The sequence below is a fragment of the Hevea brasiliensis genome, chromosome 4 (assembly GCF_030052815.1).
Source record: "Hevea brasiliensis isolate MT/VB/25A 57/8 chromosome 4, ASM3005281v1, whole genome shotgun sequence".
Lineage (NCBI taxonomy): Eukaryota > Viridiplantae > Streptophyta > Magnoliopsida > Malpighiales > Euphorbiaceae > Hevea > Hevea brasiliensis.
This window is the reverse complement of record NC_079496.1, coordinates 14,685,502-14,705,913: the sequence shown is the minus strand read 5'-3', so window position 1 is coordinate 14,705,913 and position 20,412 is coordinate 14,685,502. Positions and strand designations below refer to the sequence as shown.

Here is a 20,412-nt window from a genome sequence, read left to right as displayed (position 1 = left end):
TTTCTTTTTAAATATAAATTTCAAAATCAATAAATTATTTTATTAATAAATAAAACTTTAAGATTGTTTTACAATTTATCATTAATTTTTTTTAAACTCAATTTAATTTCTTATGAAAGTGATAAAGATTTTACTATAATACAAAAAAAAAAAGTTAAAAAAAATAATTGTTTATAGCTATAATATAGCGTAAACATATGCTTTTTATCTCTTAGACCAAATTTTAAATTATATTGTATAAAATGGGGAGAAAATGGGATTAAATATTTTTAATTAATTACTGATTACAAATAAAAAATAAAAAAGAAAGTGTAGCAATAGATTTTGCGGTCGCCTGGTCGATCACTCACCGAAGTGGGAAAAAGTGAGGAGTCGCCACCTTAGTTTTGAGGGAAACTAAAGAAAACCATTTGAGAAGTTAAATTAAAAATGAAACCACTTCAAAACAGAGATTCTAAGTTCGGGGTCCGTAAACGGGTGGGGAAGGTGTTAGGCACCCCACCTCGTCCCTTAATAAGGGTAAGTAGATTTAATTTTGCGTCCTTTATAAATTAGTTAGGAGGGCTTAGACGGCAATGTTAATCCTTTTGGTAAAAGGAATATTTGATTTTTCACTAAATTTGGATCACCCAGATACATAAGTAAATGAGACAACCTTAGTGTACGGGTGTGAGAATCGGATAAGAACTCTCCTCCGATCTCTTTTAAGATGTTTATTAAAATTTTGAGGGGAGACCGGATAAGAACCCTCCTCCGATCTCTTTTAAGTTGTTTATTAAAATTTTGAGGGGAGACCGGATAAGAACCCTCCTCCGATCTCTTTTAAGTTATTTATTAAAATTTTGAGGGGGGACCGGATAAGAACCCTCCTCCGATCTCTTTTAAGTTATTTATTAATGTTTTGAGTTGAGACCGGATAAGAACTCTCCTCCGATCCCTATTTAATGTTTATTAAAATTTTGAAGGGAGACCGGATAAGAACTCTCCTCCGATCTCTTTTTACGTTTATTAAAATTTTGGATTGAGACCAGATAAGAACTCTCTTCCGATCTCTTTCAGATTGACAGGAGCCTGGAAGGGATTTCTCTGATCTCCCGGATTTTTAATTTCAACTACATGACATAAGAACCTAAAGCTAAAGATTCTGGCGTTCTAAGATGCTGGGAATAAGGCTTCTCGATACCTTTTGACTAGATAGGGAAAACTAGGCTTAATTTACCGACCTTCCATGCGTTCATTTTACCAATATCTATTAATGACCGATCTACTCTGTTTCGTTTACTTTGGTCTTATTCCACTTTATGACATCTTTGTCGAATTGCTGTTTACGTCGGCCTAATAGTTTGGCTATCTTCCTGACGTGTTATTCATGTTCTCTCTTTTAAAAGAGACCCCTAAGTTGCAGTTACCTACGTTTACCCAACCACTTACATACTACTAGGAGTTAGAAAACTTGCTTTCAAAAAAAATGAAGATTAATAAAAATGAACTGATCACTAAATAGATGATTTGAGAGTGTCATTCTTTGGGGATCGTTTGTGCAAAAATAGTCTTGAAGAAAGTTGCAGATGTAAGAAGAACACAGGAAAATGCGGAAAGTAAATGTAGACACTCGATAAAACAGTGATATGAGCTCTTACAGTAACATTCTTTGGGGATCGTTTGTACAAAAGTAGGAAGTCACAGATGTGAGAAGAACAAGGAAAATGCAGAAAGTAAATGTAAGCACTTAATAAAACAGTAGTATGAGCTCTTACCTGTAAGGAGCCAAAGCTACTAAAATAACTATGGGGTGCCAAATAGTGATAAGGCAAGGATTGATTGGCCTGAGGGGTGGTGTTCCTCGTGAACTGGAGGGTGATTAGCTAAAATGCGATCAGATCAAGATAAAAAGAACCGAATAGAATGAAGTTGAGCTTGGACAGAAATGATAAAAGGCAGAAAGTGAGAGTGTGACCAGATAATGAACAAACTGGAAATATAGAGTTCCAGTATTCAGAATCTTTTCAAGAAAAACACTTCAGAAAACTTGTTTCAAAAGTCTTTTTGATTGACACTTCTAAGTAGCAGAGTAGTAAACTAAATGAAATTTCAGAGTTCCTCTGCTATAATAACAGCCTCTTGTCTATTTTTTCTTGCCCGTCCCTTGAACAGTTTTTTTGTGCAGGTATTTATAGGAATCGGGTGCTCTTCGTGAAGGGTCAGGATTTATTTGAGGGAGATGGAGGGTCGAGATTTCGAAGGACATGATCGGAGGTTCAGGAATTAAAGGGAATCAAAATGAATGGTTGAGATCACTCTTCATAATATTTGTCCTTTTCTTCTTTCCATCTGACGGTCCCAAATTTCCTTGTCCGGAACGATCCGAGGGTTAAGAGCGAAAGACGCTGGTATTGTCGTCTTCTCTCTTGATCTAAGGGTTCCGGGTTTGTCCTTACAAGTGGGATCAACGGTGGAGATTGGGATGTACAGGACTGTCATGACATACCCTGGCACCTGTCAGCATTGCGGGCGATTCTTAGGCGTGCGGTGAGATCTCGTCTGCAACGCCTTAACTACCTCGGCTCTGATTCTGACGACGGTTATTGGAATTTGTCTTATTCTTTTTGCCTACCGATCTCTCCTCTTTCCGATCTTTTCACATGTTCTTTCCGACCTTTCATGCTGGTCTCCCACCTTCCGATCTACTATTCCGATCTTTTCCCTTCTTCAGGTCCGGTCTTGGTCAAAGTATTAATTGTCCCTCGATTCCCGAAGCGTTCGCTTCGTTTTCTGTTCAGCAATAAATGCTCATTTTCCCCTATATATACTCCTGTCGACAGAGACATTTCTTTCATCTGATTTTCCTCTCTTCTTTTCTTACTTTCCCTGTTCTAGCTGCTCCGGTGGAAGTTCTGGCTATAACTGTGGCTTTGATCTTTTTCCAATGAACTTCTTTACTCACCGACTGAAAATTACGATCCCGGTGATCGAATGACCTTAACTGACGATGGTGAGAGAACTGGATTTGACCGATCTGTATTGCGGACCTCGGTTGTACCGATCTCGAGTCGCTCAACTGAGTTCATTCGGCTTCTCATCGCATTGGGTGTTCGGCGGCGTCTTTCCTCCACATTGGGTGTTCCGACAGCGGGTCGGTTTCGAGTGGTAACATCGGTGACGATGTCTCTCATCTTCATGGGAGTCATAGTCACCCCATCTGAGCTGTACATCTATCCGATGTCAATAGCCGGTCTCCTGATCGAACACCTCTTTTGATTCAGCCACGAGACTAGGCTTTGACATAGGTCCTTTAGATAGGATGTTCCACCGGTCTCTAGAGATCGCCCAAATGATGTAATCCTAAAATGTAATCAGATCTCTAGAGATCGCCCAAATGATGTAGTTAGACCTTTATTGTAGTCCGATCCCTAGAGATCGCCCAAATGATGTATTTTATTTTCAATGCAATCCGATCTCTAGAGATCACAGAAATGATGTGATCCAATTTTAGTGTAATCCGATCCCTAGAGATCGCCCAAATGATGTAATCCGATCTTTTGAAAATAAAGACTTTATTTTGTCGGTTATCATCTTATTATTTTTGCATTGATTATTTTCCGATCTCTAATGTGATTATCCGATCTGGTTCTTTACCTGAATGACACTTAACTGATCCTTTATTCAAAATATTTAACTTATTATGCCGATCTCCAATTAACCCATCTCTGAACATTCGGATATTTGAGAGAAGTGTCAGAACAGCTGTCGAGTCCCACCAATCGATGCGCTGCCTAGAACCTCGCGAGCATTAAATGCTCGGACTAGTATAAATAGGGGTGGGAGGGTTAGCCAGTTGTTCTCTCATTCCATTTTCAATCCCCTGCTCACAACTTCGAAGTTCTCTCGTTTTCTCAAGTTCTTCCGACGCCGATCAGACTCCGGTAAGGGCTTTGATCCTCTTTTTAATTTAAATTCTTTGTTTCTTTTGAAAATGAACGGTGCCGAAGGTCAGAGAGCGGCGAGCCCTCCTTCGATTCAGTTCTCGTGGTCATCGTCTGATGAAGAAGAGGCAGTCGGGCCAAGCGTTCAACAAGAACCTCCCAGGGCCTCCGCCCCAACTCGGGGGCGGGTCATACCATCAAGGCTCGCACCTTCTTCAGGGAGAGAGACTCTCCCTATAGACGAGCTACCGTCGGTTCTTCGAGAATCCGATCTACAATCATTTAGCCAAGAATATAATATTCGGCCTGATTCGTACGAGCTAATCAAGTGCCACGGCGATCTTCGTGTCGATCACTCCTTTGAAGAGAATGACATGGTTATGGTGTACGAGGAACAGTTAAAGGCCGGTCTGAGGTTCCCTCTAGACGATTTCTATAAGGAGGTCCTAAAACTTTACCGAGCATGCATTGTTCAAATTCACCCCAACTCGTGGCGGATCTTGGTAGCCTTCCGAGGTCTATGCCGAGCTAAGGGAATCAGACCTACGGCTAAGGTGTTCGCCGAGCTGCACAGACTAACTCGCCGAAAGGATGACGAACACTGGTTCTTTCAGGCGAAGCCTCATTGTGGGCTCTTTTCCGATCTGCCCTCATCCCTTAAGAATTGGAAGAACCGTTTCTTCATTCTGAGGAGCAAAGATCCGAGCTGCTTTGAGGACTTCCCTCGTAGCTGGTGGTACCAGGGGCCCTTGCTTCCGAGGCACATTACCCTGAGTCAGGAGGAAAGTTTAATAGTGATGGATCTGAAGAGTCAGGCCGCCACTCAAAAGTATTCTTGTTTGGATGCGGTGACTGCCGAGCTGCACCATTGGACTATTCAATTGCTCACCGGCCAAGACCGCGAACTTCCGCTCTCTGACCTCGGCATTGGTATTTTCTATATCTCAGTTCTCACGACCTTAGCGATCTCACTAACCTTTTCTTTGTGCAGGTATGGCGGGTGGTGAGGGTTCTAGGAAGCGGAAGAAGGAAAGAGAGATCTCCTGGAAGATAAAGGAGATGAAGCGTTGAGCGACTTCAAACACCGGTCATGAGCACAGGGAGATACAAAGAGACCGCCTCAACCTTCGTGTCCGCCGACCTCGGAGGCTGTCCGATCTCCTCCTAGAACGGAAGAGCGGCCTCCACCTCTCCCAATTGTTCCAAGCACGAGAAGGGGGCCTACTCAAGCTTAGGAGGACCTCTTCTCGTGGCGCTCAAATCTTGATCGACTCCTTGAAGAATAACCGATCATTAGAGAGAACCCAGATTTTGCCAAAGTCACAGGGTCTACCATCTTCTTCGGGAGGATCGGACAGCTATCCGGAATGGTCTCGATGATATCTTGACTCGATCCATGAGCCTAAGCGTAGAGTGTCCGTGAACCGGACCATGGTTGAGAAAAGATTCAGCGTGCAGGTAAGGAGATCGGGAAGAAGAATGAGGAATCGGCTTCCTCCGATCCCAACTCTCATCCGCTCGGGATTATATATCTCAAGTCGAGGGACGGGCAAAGTTCCATGAAGACAGGCTGGCCGAACAGAATCATATTTTGGCTGAGAGGGACCGTGCTCTTGGGGAAGTCCAGGCGCTTTACGCCAACGAAGCTGCTCAGGTCGCCCAACTCATCGAGGAGCTTAAGGAGAAAGACGAGGAGCTTAAGGCGAAGGATGAGGAGCTTAAAGAGAAGGATGAAGAGATGGTGACAGGGATAGCCGGAGCCTATGTGAATGCTCACAAGGACCTCTTGGCCGAACTCCAGAAGCGCTACCCTGAAGAGGACTTCTCCTGGATGGCCGACCTGGCTCCTGAGGGCGACGATGAGGACAGTGGGGAGGAAGCCGAGGGTGAGAGAGAGAGTGAGCAGAATGTAAATCAGGAACTTGTACAAATTATGAAATGAAATGGAATGCCTCTTTGTTCAATGAAGGGTTGTGATCGGAAAATTTTAAACCATTGTTTGTCTGAGTATTTGATTGTATGAGCACAGCAAGACAAAAATGCAATTATTAATCTAAGTATAAGAGATCGGAAAGCACAATAAGCATTAGATCGGTGGGGGAGAAATGCTGAACGGGACTTGATTAAAATTGAAAATTTAACTTGAAAACTTAAGATCGGAACCCTCGTTAAACCGAACCAAAGCCTTAGCTCTTGATCTTCCGAAAAGGAGGTCGGCCATAAAACTGGTAAGAAAAGATCTAGTGCTAGTTCACTTCATTTATCAATAGAGATCAGGGATATACCCGACGGGTCCGGAAATTCGACAGCGGGTTTGAGAGATCGGTAAATGATTTGAGAGATCGGCAGGGCTTTAACGAATGTTAGGACTTAGCATTGATTCAATTCCTTTTAAGGAGAGTTCGGAAATAAGGTCATCTGGTAAAGAAAAATGAAGAGAAGTCGGAAATGTCATTGGCTGGCCCAGGGAGACCTAGTGCTGGGGATCGGTTTCAAAGTCTTGTTGATTTTGGGGATCGGCCAAAATATGGTGTCGACAGAAAGAAAGGAGGACCATATCACAGGAGGAAACGTGGACCCAAAATCACAAGTGGAAAGATGAAACTGAGTCAGTTTTGTGAAAATATTTTCTAAGAAACTTGAAAAATAAAGTTTGGTGTTCATATATGCCAGTTTTTCAAATGATAATTTTCTAAAATTTAATTTAAGATTTTGGAAAATTGTTTAAATTGTTTTTTAATTTTTTTTTATAATAAAAATTTTGTTTTTTAACAATTTTCAAATGGAAAACACTGACTTTATTAAACTATAATTTTATATTCAAAATTAAATAATTATTTAGAAAATTAGTTTTTTTTTTTTTTTTTTTTACTATGATGATGTATTCTCTTTTTATAGGCATTTAAGACACATATTTGTGCATATTTTGCTCTTATACGGAGTCCTGTAATATATTTTTAAGTGTCATTTTAGTTTTGTAACACCCCAAAATTTTAAATTTTATGAGCATTTTTGGTATTTTAATTTTATTTAAATTTTAGGAATTTTTTTTTAGATTTTTCAGATTTTAAAAATCGGGTTCGATTTTCCGAAAATATAAACTTTGATGATTTTTAAAAATTAATTTAAAGACCACGTGACAAAACTAAAAATATATTTGGAGTCTACGTATTTTTCTGAGTTTTCTGGAATTTTTTTCGGAATTTTTGGACCTCGTTTTCGGTCCCGAGGCAGAGTAAAAATTTAAAATTTTGTATTTCGAATCGAACCGGCCGAATCGAACCGGATCAGATCGGACCGGTCGAATCGGACCGGTCTTCTTCTCTTTTTCTCCTCCCTCCCGCGCGCGACGACCCTCTCCCCTTCTCTCTCTCTTTTCTCTCTCCTCCCTCCTCCCCTTGCCGCGCCGCCGCCTCCTCTGCGTCCCCACCTCGCCGGCGCCCCACCTCGGCCCTTCCCCACGGCCGGCCGCCGCCTGGAACGCCCGAAAATGGCCTTGGAAGGGACGCGCAGAGCGCGCGCGCCGTTTCCGCTTCTCCGGCCAAATCTGGCCGATCCGGCCACCAATTGGACCGGGTCTTGTGTCTAAAATCATCTACTCAGCGAGAGCTTTCTATAGACACCAAGAACGCCAAAATCCATCGAGCGGATTGTCCGATTTTTGCTCGGGAAGATTTTAGCCCATTTCGACTTTTGGGCTAGATTTCTCGAAAACCGTGAATCCCACTAGAAAACCGAGGCCACCAGCACGCTCCATTCGTCGAGAGCTTCGCAACGACATAAATTTCGAAATTTTCCGACACCGTTTTTTGATGGGTCCCACGGAACTTCGCAGTGTTTTTTCGAGCATTTAATGAGCTTAGAAAATTCTGAAAAAATTTATGTACTAACCCCCGTGTTATGGGCTTCGTGTAGGTATCCTCGATTCGCGGAAATTCGGCTGATTGGCCAAGATCGCAAAATTCGGGCGAACGGACGTTCTGGAAAAGTCTCGAATTGGACCGAGGTTTTGGCTAGCCCCATTGTCGACGTCGAGCGCGTTCACGAAGTCGGAAACGGCAAAGGTAAAACCGAACCTTGCTTTTTCGTAATTTTATAGTGCTTAAATATGATTAAAAATCCAAAAAATAATCGTGGTAGCTTAGAAAATTAAGATTCTTTTTTAAATATCTTATTAATATTACTAATGACCGATGGGAAAAGTTTTATAATTTTTAGAGCTTGTTTGGGCAGTTTTTGCAAAAATGATCAATAATAAGGACTAAATTGAAATTTTGCGTATTGTGATGGATGATTGATTTGATGGGCCCAGGAGGGGCTGTGTGATATGATTGAACTGTTGATATATGGATTGTGAATATAGAAGTGCATTTTTTTGTCCTTTTACAGGTTGGGTAGGTCCTAGGTATAGGGGAGACTCTGCCGGATTTCCGGCATGACTTAGGACGTATTGGGTCTTTTCTTTGTTTGTATTGAGTCAGATTGTATTAAATAAATGTAATATGATTGTCAGGTGAGCCGGGACAGCCTTCTTCCTCCGCCCAGCCGCCACAGTGATTGTCGTCAAGTCTGTGAGTAGAATATTAATTTTAATTGTAATTTCGATATTATTATATGTTCAGCATGCCCATGCATCACTTATATGCATATATTTATGTAGTTAAACTCTAGGCACGATTTTTGATGCATTGATAAATGTTAAAGTGCCATGTATGTTGTTGTGGTAATTTGGAGCAGTGTGCGTGCGTTGGCGTGCGTGTGATGTGGTGTGGACTATGGATAGGACGGGTAGACACGGCTTGAGTTCTTCGCTGGGACCCGGTCCTTGGGTAGACACGGCTTGAGTTCTTCATTTGGGACCCGATTTGGTATTTAAGTGGAAGTCCGAAATGAGTTCTTCACGGCACGTGTTGGATTTAAGAGAGTCGTATAGGATCGGCTCCATATATTATGATTGATGTTACAGGGTGCGTGAGTGCTCCAAATTACCTTTTGATGTTATGTTGTGTTAATGTTGTGGATTTTGCATTTCACTCTACTTGGTTCATTAGATTTAGATTGTTATATAGATGATGTTTATTATTGATATTTTACTCTCTGAGTCGACCGATCACTCGTGTTAAATATTTTTTCAAAGCTCAGGAGGATTTTATTTTTGGTTAACCTGCTTTTCTCCTTCGCAGGTTGTTTATCAATATTTGTGTAATTTTATTTACTCCTAGAATTTCCGCATGTGTTAGAAGTATTTATTTGATTATGGTCTGTAATATTATTATCATGTTGGACCTGTAAACGTATAATGATATGCATGTTTGATGGATTGGATGAGGGAGCTGAGCTCCCATTTATTATTATGTTGATGAGTATGTGGAGGGTGAGCTGAGCTCCCCAATTGACTATATATTGTGTTTACAGGTCGGGTGAGTCGAAAACTCCCCGTTGGTAAGTCCATTTTATGGCCGGACTCTGTCCGCTTGTTTTCTTGAAATTGGGCCCAAATGGGCCTTAGAGTTGGGTAAATGAATAGTTAAGGCTTACTACGGGCCTCGGGGGCTTTAGGCTGGCCCAGGTCCTAGTGCCGGTCCGGCCCATAGGTTGGGTCGTGACAAGTTTAGTTTTAGCTTTTTTTATGATTCTATACTTGATTGTGTTTTCTTGCATTTGAGACATATATAGTGTTGAGAGCAGTGATGGAATAGACTATACGATGATTCAGGTGTTAGAGAGCTTCAAGTGCATGGGAGAATTTCAAGTTTTGGTAGAGTGAAAAATTACACAAACATTTACACAGTCATGCTTTTGGTCGTGTAAATTAGAGATTGTCATAACATGAGTAGTGCTTCTATTACACAAGTGGTGTAATCTTTAGTGATGCAAGAACAACAGGAGCCATGCCAAAACACGAGGAAAAACATAAGTAGTGTAACTACACTACTCTTTTGCACAACTTACATGCCTTATGCTTTGCTAGAACCTGAAGACTAGCTGAAGCATGTATTTACATGGTCATGTAAATATTTACTTGAATCATATAAATTAACTTCAAAAGCTAGCATGGCTGCATGACATTGACTCTTTCAAATTCTTCTTGTACTAATTTTTGACCTTCAAGCTTCTCTTTTATAGGTTTGGCTACAATTAGTAGTAAGTGGTAAGTAGGGAATGAAAAAAAATTAAATTTAGACTGAGCTTTTATGAGAAAAAAAGAACAGGAACAAGGGAATCACCATTTTCTTCTGGACCGAATGGATTCAATTCGGATTTCAGCATCTCGATTGATTCTCCATCTGGATTCTTCGATTCTTGTTTTTATATTTATAGTCATTTTCTACATAGTTTCCTTTTGTAAATAGAATTACCAGTGAGAAATTTCTTTTAGATTTTAGAGTTTGGTGTAATATTTTAAATTTATTTTTGAATTTGAACTAGGTTTTATCCAAATTCTATATATATATGAGTTTTGAATCAAACCATGTATGCTTTTTGACATGCTCAATGTTGGTTGCTATTAGGTTTTGTTCTTAATATTTGATTGTTCGATTAAAAGGTGAAAATTATTGATTGATAATTAAGGTTTTGAGCTTAATCACCTATATTTAAAGATAAACTAGGGGTTAAGAGGGTTTATTGGTTGATTAAAGAGTTTAATTGGTTTTGATTAAATTAAATACTATGAGACTAGGATTTATTTGATTTGGATGAATCTAGCCAAATCCCAATTAGTTTAAAGTATGAACCTCAACTCTAATTATTTTTTTACCATCAAATGATTTTTGTTCTTGTATATTACCATTGCCAAGTTAGTTAAATTTGCCTAATTTGAGTCTATATTTTCTTTACCCATTGCCAATTTTATTTGCTTCTATTAAAAATTTCTATATTTAAATTACTTTAGCTCTCATATAAATTTTTATCAGTTTAAATAATAAAAATAATTATAATTTAATACTTAAATATAATTTCTCATAAAAACGATACTCTTACTCATTACTCTATTATTTGATATGGCACATGCACTTATAGTGACACATATCAAATGATAAAAAATTAATTATACTATTATAAAACAAAAAAATAACATATATTAAAATTTTAAGTAATATAATAAACTTTTAAATATATTTTATAATAATTTATTTTTTAATTAAAAATTATTTTTTATTATTATTAGTGAACACGTTTTTATAATTTTTTTTATTTTTTTATAAAAAATGAAAATTAAAATTTTTTTAAAAATAAAAAATTATTTTTTTACGAGTAAATAGGCGAGGGGAGATGTGGAGAGATTAGTTTGCATGTCTTTGTTTCCTTTTTCACCCTCATTCAATTTTTTTTTTAATTTGTTTTCCTTTTGCAATTTAAATTATTCTTAATTTTAATATTAATTAACAAATAATTAAAAAAATTAACTATTCTCATAAAATAATATTTTATCAATTTAAATTAAAGAATTTCATAATTTTAATAAAATAAATAATCTGTAAAAATATTTAATGGAATTGATTTTAAAAAAATATAAATAAATAAGAAAACTAAAATTTTATTAAAAATTAAAACAATAACAAGTTCTGTAAAAAGTTTTCAATCAAGCATATAACTAATTTTGACAAATATGGGATCATAAAATTATAATAATAAAATTTTATTAAAATTAGTGATATTTTAACAATAAGTTTCCCTCAAGAAAAATTTTTACTAAATTTAATTTTCTTTTTATTTTACTTTTTAATTAAATTTTAATTATTTAATTCAATTTTTAATGGCCAAGATTTCTTTATAGACTGTGTGGTAATGTTTTTTAAAATCCTTGAACTGTCCATTTTGTGACCACAGATATATATATTGTTTTCCTTTCATTCCTTCAAAAAGAGTAGCTCCCTAATATTCATCACTAGCATTAGTCGGATCATTTTTTTAGTGATAGGAATTACATTCTCAGAAATTCAACGTTGGTTTAGGTTAAGTGATTTTTTTTTTTCAGATAACGTGATCCTATATTCTTTGATTAGAGCTTAGAACTAGATCATAAGTTTTTTATGGGCCGAGACACTTCTTTATAATAGCATAGTGTCATCAATATAGATCAAGACACTATAATTATAATCTAAATCCAAATCAAAATTCCATGTGAATTGACAGTAAACTATCTCCCTGAAGCTGGAAGAAAAATATATCTGTATAATAAATTTTAGGCAAATAAGTTATTTGCCAAAATTTTACTCTAAGATCAAATTTAGAAAAAAATGTGAGCCTCCTAGAGATGAGTGAACAGTTTTTAAAATTTTCACTTTCAATTAAATATATTTATTTATTTAATTTTATCCATATTTATTAAAATGTTGAGATCTTTAATTAAAATGAGAAAAAATAAAAAAAAAATACAAATTTTCGTGATCCATTAAAAATAAAATGAAATTACAATTATAACCTCAATTACTGGTTCTTGAAATATGTAATTATATTTCAAGCGGGCAGCTGGGAAATTAATATAAAACTAATAACCAACCAACAATAAAATTGACATTGCCATCTTCTCGTACGAATATCTATTTCAAAATTAGGGAATATTCGATTTACCTATTGGGTGTAGCTGATAGCTGATAGATACTCAAATAGATAAACTAGAGTGTTTTGTAAGTTTAAAAAAATAAAGCTGATAGCTGATGGGTAACTGATATTATTTACATTAGCTCTGCAGTTTGTATCAACTCTATTTTTAAAATTATTTCTGATCAACTAATAGCTAATTTAATTTTATTTTTTATTTTGACCATATTATTTTTTTTTAACTCAAAAATTAAAAATACTAATACTTTTATAATTTTTTATTTATAATTTTAATATTTTAATTAATACATTTCAACTTTATTAAAATATTTTTTATTAATAATATAAAATATAAAATATTTGTTTATATCTAAAAGTTTAAAATTAATTATAAGTGTTTTCTCATATATTTGTATCTTAACTCTTATAGTGAATAGATCAAAATAAGAATTTTTATCTATTTAATATAGTAGAAAGCAAGAAAATTTATTAAAAATAGTCAAATCAAAATGACGAACAAACGAGAGAATGAGATCCTTGCTACACTCGCACTGGTAGGCAGAGATTTTTTTCAAAATTGTGTAAAAAATTTTTTATAGGTAAAAAACAATTCACAATGTTGATAGTTATATTGTAGGCACTGTGTAAAAGCCAAACTCACCACACAGAAACCAGAATTATTATTATTTTTTTTTACACAATTTTAGTAAAAATCTCTGCAGGACAACCCTGTTAAAACTAATCAATTAACGTGGACAGGGGGGCCACTTGCACATTTCACACTCAACAGCCCCTTGTCCAAATTAGTGGGACAAAATTGATGGGGCATAATGAAAATGAATTAATGGAGAAGAGGGAAAAAAAAAAAAAAAGAGAGAAAATCCACCAGAAGGGAGAAAAACGTCATAACATGAATTATTGAAATTAAACAGACTGGATTAATATTATTTATTTATTGGTTACAGTATTCTTTGGACTTTGCCTATAAATACCAAGAAAAATAGCTCTTTTTCGAATCACCCCATCGAGCACCTTGAAGCACAGAAGATTTATACATCCATCTTTTCACTGATCAGTTTTCTTCCATAAGGAAAAACAAAATGGCAGTTCAAGATTCAGCTTTTTTCACATCTACTACCAATCGCATCAACTCTGCCAATTACCATCCTGCAATCTGGGGAGATTATTTTCTCACACCTGTTTCTGACTCCAAGGTAAGTAAACTGTATCTTCCTCTTTGTGCATGTAAAATTTTTTAAGTTGATAATAATTTCTCATATGATTAAAACTTCATGAATACTGTTGAACATAAGCATATTGTTACATTCTCTTATTCTTCTGTTATGTGCCTTCGCAGACAACAGATACTTCAATCCAACAGCCATTCGAAGTACTGAAACAGGAAGTAAGAAGGATGCTAAGAGATGATAGTGATGAGTCTTCCCAGAAATTGCACTTGATTAATAGAATACAACGTTTAGGCGTTGCTTACCATTTTACGAGTGAGATTGAAGATGCATTAGAAAAAATCTGCCATGACTATTCCAGTGATGGGAATGATCTGTATACTGCTGCTCTTTGGTTTCGACTTCTTAGACAGCAAGGGATTAAAGTTTCATCTGGTAAGATAATAACTAATATAGGAAACTACTTGGCTTTCAATTGTTCATCAAGTAAAAGCTCATGAATTGTCTACTATTTTGGGATGCAGATATATTCGCAAAATTCAAAGACAGTGAAGGGGAGTTCAAGGAGTCCTTGAAACAAGATGTGGATGGCATGCTAAGTTTATATGAGGCTGCACATCTTGGAATACGAGGAGAGGACATATTGGACGAAGCCATAGCTTTCACTACCGCAAACCTTTACTCATTATTGCCTCAATTAAGCCCTCATCTTGCACAGCAGGTGAGCCATGCCCTGAACCGCCCCATTCACAGATGTCTGCCAAGGTTAGAGGCAAGGCACTATATTGACGCCTACAAATGGGATAAATCATACAACACAACATTATTAGAGTTTGCCAAGTTAGATTTCAACAGGTTGCAGGAAGTGCATCAGAAGGAACTAAATGGCATCACAGAGTAAGTTCTCATAATTAATTTTTTTAGCACGTATGTTAATTCCTTCAAGTAATTTTGTTGGAAATCCTACATGGGAAATATATGAAATGAAAAGGCAAAATATAAATGATCGGATTGCAATATCAAATAGGCTAATTATTTTGACGTGTAAAACAATTTAATCACTTATATGAATTCATATTAAAATAAATTAATTATAATTTGCCACATAGGAAATATATGAAATTGTTCCCCACAGTAAATATTGATTGTTATGTAGCCCCTATTAATATTCAAACTTAATTGCATTCTTCTTTGTTTGCTGAGCTATTGTTTTGTACAATGTTCTTGCTGTTTGACTTGGAGGCTGGGTTTTAGGTTGTTTTGTGCACTTTGTTTTGTTGTGATTGTTTTAGGTTGTTTTGTACACACAAAATACCAATATTTACGTGATTCACCCTCTCAACATAGGGCTATATGCCATCTTCCACTATCAACAATAAATAAATTATCATTATAAACTCAAAGCTATACTACCCATCAACCCAATTACACCCAAAAGAATCTATACAACATCCATCAAACTGCTCATAGTAAATATATTAGTTAATCCCTCTCAGTCTCCTCTAGACATAACTCAATATATTTACTATTACAACACCATACCACAAATGAGCAAGAGCCCTCTCACCAATGGACAAGAATCCCTTCCTCTTGAATTATATGTTCTTACTCCACCTTAGGCCAAAGCATCTCTCCACTGCAATGGGCAAGTGCCCCTCATCAATGGACATAGTCAAATCCTTAGCAATTGGCAAGGCCCCTCTTTACAATGGGCAACAGCCTCACTCCATGAGCTGAAAGCCAAATAACTTTTTTACCATTCTCCTAATTATAGTGTTAATTCCCTCAATCCTAATCTGATTAGGAATCCCACTCAATTTAGGAATAACACTAAAATAAGAGTTTTACTTTATTTAGAAAATATTCCTCTATCCTATTGAGGAATATTTCTCCCACTCAAATTAGGAAAAGGTCTTTCCAAATCCAACTAAAATTTTGAGTCATAATTCTAACAGATGCTTTGGTCAGTCTAGTCTTTAGGCTTGTATTTTGTTTTAGCATGTGTTGTACTAGGTAGAATGTTTTGGGGAGTTCCAATGGCCAGGACTTTGCATGTTTCCTCGATATATTAATAAAATTTCATTGCTTATTAAAAAAAAAAAAAAGAAAAGAATATTTAAGCAAGACTTGTGCCCCAACAGGTGGTGGAAGAATTTGGATTTCGCAGCAAAGCTGCCCTATGCAAGGGACAGACTTGTGGAGTGCTTTTTCTTAAGTGTTGGAGTGTACTTTGAGCCCCAATATTCAATTGCAAGGAAGAACCTGGCTAAAGTGATGTCCATGGCAACCATTTTAGATGATACTTATGATAACTATGCTACATGTGAAGAACTTGAGCTCTTTACAGATGCTATAGAACGGTTGATATATACACATCTTTCGTCCAATTCAGCATTCTTAGATACATATGCAACTTCAAGTTGGTAAGAGTGGCTTATTATATATATTACTTGATTTTTCAGGTGGGATATTAAGGCCATTGACACGCTTCCAGAGTACATGAAAATGATTTATGCCTCTATGCTTGATCTCTACAATGAAATTGAAGAGAGCATTGCTGAAGAAGGAAGCTCATACTGTGTGCATTATGCAAAAGAAGCTGTAAGTTATCTCATCCATCATCCCTAATGTTTCTCCTTCCTAATTCACACATTTTTAATTTAAAGCTTGTTGGTATATCAATATATTTCACAAAAGAAAATCATTCTTGTTCCTATGGGAAAAATCTCAACCCTCAAAAAAATACAGTACAAAAATCAGCTTATATTTTGTAGCATTTATGTAGTAAAAATTTGTGAAATTAATTTGCAAATTCATAGTTGATATACATAAAATTTTAGTTATAATTCTACATTTATAATTAACTTGCATCAGATGAAGGTATTTAAAATATAATATTTAAATTTAATAATGTAAATATTAGCTTTAATTGAGTAGAGTTATGAAATTTCTTGTAAAAAATTAAATTCATTTTAATTATTTAATTATTGTCTCTAATTCTAATAATTTAGATTTTGTGACAGATAAAGAGAATGTTGCGAAGCTACTTAGCAGAAGCGAAGTGGCGCAATGAAGGCTATGTTCCAACAATGGAGGAGTATTTACAAGTATCGCTAATTATCCAATGGTTACAACAACATCCTTCCTCAGCATGGGGAAAGTAGCAACAACGGATGCCTTTGAGTGGGTGTCCAATGACCCTAAGATTATTAGAGCTTTATCACTCTTGTGCAGGCTCATGAACGACATTGTATCCCATGAGGTAATTAACCCATGCATTGTATGAATTAGATATACATACATACTTACATATATATATATGTGTGTGTGTTAATTTTAAAAATAATTTCAATTTTGTTATATATAGTTCGAGAAGAACAGAGAACATGCCCCATCAAGTGTTGAATGCTACATGAAGCAGCACGGAGTTTCAGAAGAAGAGACAGTTAAATTGTTTCGAGAAGAGATTGCAAATGCATGGAAAGATATCAATGAGGAGTGGCTGAAACCAACCCCAGCTCCAAGGCCCCTTTTGGAGAGAATTATGAATCTTGCACGTGCAATGGATGTCATCTACAAGGATGGCGATGGATTCACAAACTCTTACATTTTGAAGGACTATGTTGCCTCATTGCTTAAGGACCCTGTGCTCTGAACTGCGTTATACCATTTCTCTAGCAATCTATAATTATATTGGATAAAAAAAAGTACGAAGGCGTTTAAAAAATTTGGATAATAAAGGCGATTGCTAAATAGCAATCTATAATTATATTGGATAAAAAAAAAATGTATGAAGGTGTTTAAAAAATTTGAATAATAAAGGCCATTGCTATATATGGTGCATATGTTCAGTACTTACAAATATATGTGTGGTTAAATATGAGAAAGATTTAGTTTTTTTTTTATTTGAAATTAAAACTTAGTTATTATTGTTGTTTGAAACTAATTTGATACTTTAATCGTGTTATAGAATGTAATTAGTTACATTTCGAGTGACTTTTTAGTTAAAAATCTTACATTAAAATATACTTTTGGTCAAATTAAAATGAATATTATGTATTTATTGATTGAAAAAGCAACTAGTTATAGGTATTTTTATTTTATGATTTGGATTAAATCAAACCAATCCACTAGAAATAGTAAAAAAAAAAAAAAAAAAAGAGCCATATCATGTTTATTGATATACATGATGATGATCATCATCATATATCTATTATCAGATGAAGCTAAGAAACATATAACAAATTAATCAGATAGGCATATACGAACCATGTGAATATACGAAGCAGAACAGTAGCCTAGACTCCTGTTTTATACGTTACTAAGTTCTTGCTGAGTATACCCTTTATATGGAAGAAAAAGCTGCTGGATGGAATCAGAGGAAAGAAATGAAAACTGGGGAGAAAAAGAGAGAGATAAAGAAAAGAGCGGAGAAGAGAAACAAGGAGATCAAGAAAAGCCAAAATAATGTTGATGATGCCTATCTTCGTCAGGCTGCTGAATCAATTCACTAAGCCAAAATTATTACGTTGAAACAAAAATTTTGATCCAAAAAACTATTTTTTTGTCTCTATATATTTTTAGGGACAAATAATCATTACTGATATTCCTAAAAGTAATTAGAGATAAATATAGAGATAAATATATATTTGATATTAATTTAATTTTCAGAAATAAATATATTTGTCTATATTAACAACTTATAGAGAAAAAAAATTGTCTCCCTTTCCATCTTAACAAACTATATAATTTGACCCTAAATCTATTTTTAAAAATAAATTAAATTGACTTTAATTGTTTATACTAAAATTTTTAAATTTACTTTTAGAATTAAATAAATTTATCTCTAATAATATTTGTAAAAATAAATTATCTTCTCATTATATATTAATTTCTTATAGTAGTACAACATGACCTAGAAGCATTATACATTTCTGAGGATTTAACTCAAAATCGTTCAGAGTGGAGAAAATGAATCCATATAGCCGACCTCAAATTTTTGGGATAAAGGTTGAGTTGAGTTGAGTTGAGTTTATATATTAATTTCTTCATATCATTAATTATTAATATAAATGCATTTATTGGTCTTTGATTATATAATATTTATTTGCCACTATAATTTAAATGAAATTCATTTATATTACTAGAAATAATAAATATTATTTAAACTAAATAAATATAATTTTAAAAAATAAACTATAACTAGTGGGCTCTGTATTTAGACTCCACTGTTTACTTGAAATGCAAAGAAAAGAGAATTGCCTTTTATAGGAAAATCATTATCTTTCAAGTCTTTGAAAAAATAATGTGAGATATGGTTTCCTTTTTTTTTTACAAATTATTATTTTCTTAATTTATAATTCAGAACTTAAAATTTCAATTTATCATATAAATATTGTAATATAATAAAGAACTAATAACATATTATATTATATAATCAAATTTTATTATGTTTATTATGGTACTTATATAATTTTTACAAATTTAATTAAAAATAATAATTAAAAAAATATTAATATATGTATAATTAATAAATTCAAATCATCCAAATATTTGTAGTTTAAGGTAAAAGTGTTTTTATATAATTTTTGAGTTTTTTTCTTAAGAAATTAATAACTTGTTAGCCCAATAATTAACAACAATATGTTGATTAAAAGCTTTAATTATATAGATTAAAAGAAAAAAAATAATTTCTTTATTTTAATATATACAAACATAATACAATATAAATATATATGTGTTTGTATCTACATATTTAATTTTTGAACATCACTTTTTTATTTAAGTATATATAATCTATACATACTTAACACATATTATATATATATATATGTATATAAGTTATTAACATTTTTTTAATATGCAAAAGGGAATTTTTTAATGACAAATTAAAGAAAAATCGTTAAAAGGTCTTATATAAATTAAGTTAATCTTAATATGTTAGAAACATATAATATAATATTTAGAAATTAATAAGTTTTGCTAAAAAATTAATTATTAGAAATAAATAATATAATATTTTGAGACTAATAAGTTTTACCTCGAAAAAATAATTATTAGAAACAAATAATTATACAATTAGAGACTAATAAGTTTTTATCTCAAAAAATTATTTATTAGAAATAAATAATATAACATTACAGATTAATAAATTTTTGTCTTAAATAATATAATATTTAAAGATTAATAAAATTTTACCTCAAATAATAGTTATTAATAACAATTATCTTATTTGTCTCAACGTATTTGTCTCTAAAAGACAATATTGTTGAAGCGGCAAATGGGGCTCCCTTCCCGGTACTTTTCTTGGACTGCCATTAGGTGCTAATGCGAAAAGAGCTTCTACTTAGGCTCCTGTAATCGAGAAATTATTAGGAGTACCCGGTATACATGCACTATATTTCACAATCATGTGGGATCCACCCTCCATATTATAAGAAAGGCCCACTTTTTTGTGAGAGAGAGAGTATTATTTTTTAGTGCTCCCGGTGTATCTAATAAATAGCCCCTGTAATCAAAATGTTTAAAGATAAACTCGCATTCTGGAAGGGGAAGATTCTTTCTCCTGTGGGTCACCTTACTCTAATCAAAGCATGCCTAAGCAACCTACCAATCTATTATCTCTCGATTTTTAAAATACCGAAAAGTTGTTAGAAAATTAGACTCTTATGAGGCAATTTTTTTTTATCAAAAGGTACCACAAACACAAATTACATCTCCTTAATTGGAGTGTTCTACTACAACTGCGTACAAAA

General features: G+C 34.4%; 1 protein-coding gene across 1 annotated transcript; it reads left to right on the top strand.

The window, feature by feature from the left end:
* The first annotated feature begins 13,475 nt into the window (after positions 1-13,475).
* LOC110645151 (alpha-copaene synthase) lies at positions 13,476-17,493 on the top strand. Its single transcript, XM_058145397.1, is given in 8 exon segments — positions 13,476-13,684; positions 13,828-14,092; positions 14,182-14,554; positions 15,799-16,017; positions 16,120-16,258; positions 16,681-16,771; positions 16,774-16,919; positions 17,025-17,493. Coding segments are annotated over 8 exon segments (1,635 nt in total). The 5' UTR covers positions 13,476-13,570; the 3' UTR covers positions 17,313-17,493.
* The last annotated feature ends 2,919 nt before the right edge of the window (positions 17,494-20,412 follow it).